General features: G+C 35.7%; 1 protein-coding gene across 1 annotated transcript in view; it reads right to left on the reverse strand.

Moving 5' to 3' along the window:
* The window catches only part of LOC114638527 (solute carrier organic anion transporter family member 6A1-like), a 66285-nt gene that overhangs the window by 28652 nt on the left and 30665 nt on the right, over positions 1–6968 (reverse strand). Inside the window, 1 exon segment of the mRNA XM_028787041.1 lies at positions 4016–4211. Coding sequence (XP_028642874.1) covers positions 4016–4211 — 196 coding nt within the window.

Genomic DNA, 6968 nt, shown 5'->3' on the forward strand with positions numbered 1-6968 from the left:
AGATAGATAGATAGATAGATAGATAGATAGATAGATAGATAGATAGAGATAGAGAGATACATAGAGAGCTAGATAGATAGAAATATATAGATATATATATAGAGAGATAGAGAGATAGAGAGATGAGAGAGATGGAAAGGGAGAGACAGAGAGACAGAGAGACAGAGAGAGACAGAGACAGAGAGAGAGACACACACAAACACAGAGAAAGTTTTCTACCAGATACACAGATACATTTTGGCAAGATAGCTAGAATGGAATCTAGAAATCCAGAACTGCTAAACTTCCAGGCTAGCCACACAGGTTTGAGACTCACCCTCCTCATCTCCTCATGATCTGACCAGAACTCAGAGCTCTCCTGCTGCCTGCCTCCTGTCAGCCCTTCCTGTCAGAGTCCATTACTTCAGAGGAGCAACACCTGAGTTCCAAGCAATGGCAGGTGGAGCTCCAGGAACTGCAACATGAGCTTAGGTCCTTGTTTCTGTTTGTTTATGTGTTATTTTTCTCTCAAAGCAGGAATAATTCAATATCAGAGGTCACTTGATAAGAATTTTTCCCTCATACTAGGAATAATTCAGTGTCAGTGTCCTTGTGACAAAAAATTATCAAAGTTGCCCAAGTTCTAGTACAGGAAAAATTGAAACTAGGACATAAAGCACTTAAGCTGATGCTGATTAAATTTCCCGAGATAATGGGGATTCAGTGTATGAAGGATATTCGCTTCCTGCTCATCAAATCGCTGCTTAAATGAGAACTTAGCTTTTGTGGGAGGTACACTAAAAGAACAAACTTTCAAAATTGAGGGCTAGCCGGGCGGTGGTGGTGCACGCCTTTAATCCCAGCACTTGTGAGGCAGAGGCAGGCGGATTTCTGAGTTCGAGGCCAGCCTGGTCTACAGTGTGAGTTCCAGGACAACCAGGGCTACACAGAGAAACCCTGGCTCGAACCGCCCCCCCCCAAAAAAAAATTATGGGCTAAATCAGTTAGATACTACCTTATGGATTTGAATCTGCTCTTTAAGTTGCTTTCTGGAGACAGTGAAATTTTGAATGTAATATAACACCTAAAACACTGCAACAAAATTGAGGCTCTACGTTAACTGACCTCACGTATAAATTAACACATGAAGGACAGAGATGCACTGAGAACAGAAACACACCGACCTTGAGAGAAAGAGAATAATGAAGAAGGGTTTTGAGTGTAGAAAGGGTATAGTGAATGGTAACACTTGTAATGTACTTGAGGTTGGAGTTCAGTGAACAGATATTGGAAAGGCTGGCACATGAGTAGTTTGGGTACAAAGTGTGAGAACAGACAAAATGGCATCAGACTTCTCAGAGTTTGATCCCAGGTTGACAAAGTCAATCTGAAGTGCAATTTTACTCAACTTATTTGTGGTTCATTTGATGCACTCAGTTCATGGTTGAAATTCTGCTAGTGGTATGTAGAAGCTTTTACTGTTCTGCAAATTTCACTGTAATGGTATGATTTCAATGATTTATACATTTTGATTTGCAACAGTTTCCTAGCGACAAATGACTGTGAATTCATTGCTGTCTGCTTATTTTCCTTGTGTGTATGATTATTTATTATATTGTGAAATTCTGTCTCAAATTATTTGTGCAGTGTGTGTGTGTGTGTATATATATATATATATATACATATATATATAAAAAATTTATTTTCTTATTACTAATAAAGCTATTATTAAGAGTTTATAGGAACCACTATTAAGCGTTTTCTATGACAGAAACAAATTCCTTTTATATATTGTTTTCCAATGTCTTTTTACAATTTGTTGCTGATTTTTAAAAAGAAAGCCTTTCTTGAAAGCCAGGCAGGGTAGTACACAACTTTAATCCCAGGATTTTAGAAGAATAGGCAGGTGGATCTCTCTTAGTTCAAAACAATACTGGTATACATATCGAATTAAAGTACAACCAAGTATAAATAGTGATATCCTGTCGTAAAAATCAAGAACAGAAAAAGATGTTATTAAAAAGGCAGATTGCAATTTTTAAGTCCAACATACAATTTTCTTCCTGGATTATTAGTGCTATGTCATGTAAAAGAAATCCTTGCCAAATTCAAGATCAAAATGATTTTTACTCATATTTTTAGAATATATTTGCAATATTGTACTCATTCCTAACAGAGAGTTTAGATAATGCTTATAATCCAGCAGTCCAATTTCTTATATTCTGTACAGGAAACCTTGATTACTTCTCATTTTTCCCTGTACTCTTTCAGCTAGAAGAAAATATTTTTAAAATATTTGCATCAAAAATCAATTGATCATGTCTTTCACGTTGGTAACATTATTTATTCATAAAAATCAACATAAATTTAATACTGAATTTAAAGAATCCCATCTTCTGTAGTAAATTTTAACTTACTTTAAGGCAGAAACATAATATGTTATTCTTGCACTACCCAATTTATAGTATATCCTCAGGTCTCTTCCATAACAGGAGAACTACATAAAACTACACATGCTTCTAAAATTCTATTTTTAGTTTGATATATAAATTTCCCAGGAATATCTTTTTAAATAATGTAATTCTCTTCTCAGGTTAGAATGTGTGTTTACATACAATAAGTTTCTAATTATTCATAATGTCTCCCAGAGTTATCTCTTCTGAATCTTCTAAAGATTTGTAGTTAAGACAATACCATAGTACATCTTTTGGCTTCACAATAAAGTTTTATCTGTTTTAGTTGAGTCCTCCAACTTTATTTCATTATTTCGTTTTTGAAGGGATTGCATTGCCACTCACAGCATTTTGGATTTTGTCTACTTACAAATATATACTCTTTGCGGTATGTGGATATCTTTATTAGGAAAAATAACATAATTCTATTATAATTAAATGTATTTTTAAAAGATAGTCTATGAATTATAAATAGTTTTGAAATGAATTTGAAAAGAAGTACAATGTTTATACCATTTAATATTCAAGTATATAAGTGTTTAAAATACTTTTGTTTAGGTATTTATTTAAATGAGTAAGATTTTTTTAATCATAAATGTTTTTGCTCACCTTGCATACTTAGGCAGGTTATTCGTGCATCTTATTTCTAACTTGCAAAAAGAATGATAGAAATGGAATGTTTTTTCATTCACTTCTTGCTGGAGTGAAGAAGCAGTTAAGTCTTAGTATTTTTCTGTTCAGGAATTTTTCAGTTGACATGTCATTAATTATCCAGCTCCAGGTTCTCTGAATTTTTACTTTTCAAATATTTCTCTATTATACTCATACCACCATATTAACAAAATTTTTGCATAGAAAATGTTTTTAATTATTATGCTTTTATAAAATTTTCATTGTCAGTTACAAATATATGTTTTGTTGCTATGTCTACAAATTCATCAGCTTCTTCTCCTTCTCATGGATGAATTTGGAAAAGTGAAGTTGTAGTCATGTTTTATAGCCTTCTGACTAGCTCCAGTAGCATTTATTGGATAAAAGTTTGTCATACGCTATCCCTTTGAAGTTGAAAATGCTATTTTTCTCTTTTAATATTTTACTTGCTCAGACCTTTACTTTTCAGTTGCGTTTATGTTGTACAATATTTAATATTAACTCATGTCAAGCCTTTTATATTTTTGATATTTAATCTCAAATATCCACGTGCATGTTAAAGTATTCTTTAAATCTGTTCTTTGATGTCTATAAGAGGTAGATCAGTTCAAGAACACAAGATCAAATCACAGTACAAATATTGTAGTTACATTTTGTACTTGCTATACACCCTAACACAAAGTTCTAACTTGATCATAAATGTCCAATGAATGCATGATAAATATATCTCTATGAGATATGTACCCTTAACATCAAAAGTAATACCAAGTTTTATACTTCATATACATGACTAATAATTCCAAAAGCTATACAACTGAAAAGTTATGTTACTACATAAAGTTAGGCAACGGAAAAATTATATTTCTGAATTACTAGTCTGAAAATACCTCTTCATTTATGATTTAAAATATAGTATAAAAACTTATATTTACCCATCATAATCTTCATTGATTCCAGCAAATTGCGATGTATCACATGATACAAAAAAGATTAATAGGAAAAGCACAGTTGATACAATGGATGTCACCAGTGTGAATTTCAATTTGTTCTTACAAGTCATTTCCAATCTGTCAACAATTAAACCTCCAAGAAAATGGCCAATCATACTTCCTGGAACTACAATAAGGCCTAAGGGGGGAAAATAAAATAATGTTAAATGTAATCTGTTGATAGTACAGAAAACTTACACACTTCCCTTCAAGTACAGGTTTCAACCAAACAAACAAACAAAAACACATGGAAGATGTGGTATTTGAATACATCTGAAAAATATACTGTATACAACCATATGCATGGGGATGGAAACATTACAGTTCCACAGGATTCTGATAGTGACAATGATGTTTAACTCCTATACATTGAGTAGCTGACACAAGCGAGGAAAATAATCCATTCTACATAAAGGTTAGGAGTTGTTTTACTGAGAGATATTATTACTGAGCCATTTCAATGAATAGCCATCTGGAAAATACTTAATTGAAATAACACTCTTTCTCAAACATCCTGTAAACAAGAATTGGACAAACCAACTCACTGATATCTCTCATAGATAGTCAATATGCATATTTTATAAAGATTTGAGTGCTCATGCTAATGTATGTTTTTTCTATGTAAGCATGTCTATTCACAAAGAGGAAACCACAAGAATATGAGCTAGGAAAAACAAAGAAGAGAAAGAGAAAACTAAGTGTAACATAGTAAACTTACACAAAAATACAATCCAATAAACTTCAAATTTAGATCACTCTGAATAAATGTAATGGATAGAGAACAAAATACCAATAACAACACAGACAGTAAATTAATTCATGCCATAATAAATACATACAGATGAAATGTTTCATAAAAATGGATAAAGTGAAGGAAAAGGAAGTAATAAAGTGGTAATGTGAGAAAAATAAATGAATGAAATGTGGGTAATATAATGAGACATACAATTGATAAAATAAAAATTCAAGTTCAGGTACAAGGTGGTGTTACAGGGACACTCAGGAATAGCTTTTTCTTCCATGGACTGGAAACAAAATAATAGACATAAAACTTGTCATAGGAGGAAGAGATGGTGATAACTGGAAGTTGCCTGCACAGGAAATAAAACCTAGTACATTCCACAGACTCGGGGGAATGACGAAGCAAGGTGAGCAAATACTCTCTCTCCTCAAATACAAAAGTTTAGAAGGGAGGTGTACTTCCTGTTCCTAGGTAGGACAGTGGCAGTGGAAGACAAGTTGTGGCACTGAAGGCTGCATCCTGCGGATAGGAAGCCTGAATACATACCAAGCCTGGAAGCTGAAAGCAAGCTAGCTTCAGAAAAGAAATGAACAGGACGGTCAGTGAAAACTCAGTTACAGAGGTACCTGGAGGGAGGTTCTATGGCCAGAGGCTCAACCATTCCAAGACTATAACTCCTGGCATGGTCTCAGACTTCTGAGAAGAATCTCAGACTTCTCATGAATACCCCATTGCATGAGCTAGGTAAGCAGCCATCCCAGACAATGAGAAACTTATAGCTTGGGCAAGCGTCTCTGACCCAACATACTGACAGGTTTATGCTCATACACACTTTGGGAGGTGTTCCAGGCATGCCTCCTGTCTTGGATGTTTCCTGTGCCTCAGGTTACATAAATCTAAAAGCCTTCAGAGCAGATGTGTACGCATTCAGCATGGCCCATAGACAGCCCAAGTTTACTGTACAGCGAGAAGAGCTCACTGTAGCACAAACAATGTCTGCATATTCATTGTACAGAGAAATACTTCCTAAGTGAAGAAAAACCTAAAGTAGCTTATATTCTTCCTATGCCCATGTGGCTAGACAGACTTACTGCTCTACCATCAGTATCTATGGGCCGGGCATTGCATACTTAACAAATCCAGAGAGTGTACACTCCTAGTACAAGCAATTTGTTTGTCAGATATTAGGCATAGCCTGGTTCTGCTCCTATTATTTTGTTGATAATTGAGAATTAGAATACTCTGAAAATGACTTCTACTATTTTCACCATATTCATTGTAAATTTTATCTCTAGAGATCCAGAGAGATCTTAGCAAGAAAATTTGTTTTCATTTACTTTTTCCTCTGTTTAAATTTTTTTTTATTTATTTATTTTTTTATTTTTTTATTGGACGATTTATTTACATTTCCTATGTTGTCCCCTTACCCCATCCCCCACCACCCCCTCGGAACCCCCAATCCCCTCGCCCCTCCTTCTTCTTCTCTGTGGATGTAACCTCTATCTACCCGCCCCACTCCCACCTCCCCACCCTCAAAATTCCCACCCCCTGGGGCATCCAGCCTTCATGAGGTCAAGGTTCTCTTCTTCCACCTATGCCCAGCAGGGCCCTCCACTTTTACATATCCAGCTGAAGCCCTGGATCCCCCCCTAAGTGCTCCCAGGCTGGTGGTTTAGACCCTGGGAGCTGTGGTTGGTTGGTATTGTTGCTCTCCTCATGGTGCCATAAATCCTTTCAGCTCCTTCAGTCTTCACTCTAACTCCTCTATTGAGAACCCCATGATCAGTTCAATGGCTAGTTGTGAGCATCTGCCTCTGAATATGTCTGACTCTTGAAGGCCTCTGAGGAGATATCCATATCAGGCTCTTATCAGCATGCACTTCCTGTCTTCACATCAGCATCTACCTTTGGTGATTGCACATGGGATAGATACTCAGGTGGAGTGGTCTTGAGACGGCCCCTCCTTCAGTTTCTGTCCCTCACTTTGTCTCCATATTTGCTCCCTTGAGTATTTTGTTGCTCCTTCTAAGAAGGACCAAATCACCCTCACTTGGTCTTCCTTCTTTATGGGCTTCATGTGGCCTGTGAGTTGCATCTTGGGCATTTCAAGGTTCTAGGCTAATATCCAATAATCAGTGAGTGAATACCATGTGT

This window comes from Grammomys surdaster, unplaced genomic scaffold, assembly GCF_004785775.1.
Source record: "Grammomys surdaster isolate TR1022 unplaced genomic scaffold, NIH_TR_1.0 125604, whole genome shotgun sequence".
Taxonomy (NCBI): Eukaryota; Metazoa; Chordata; class Mammalia; order Rodentia; family Muridae; genus Grammomys; species Grammomys surdaster.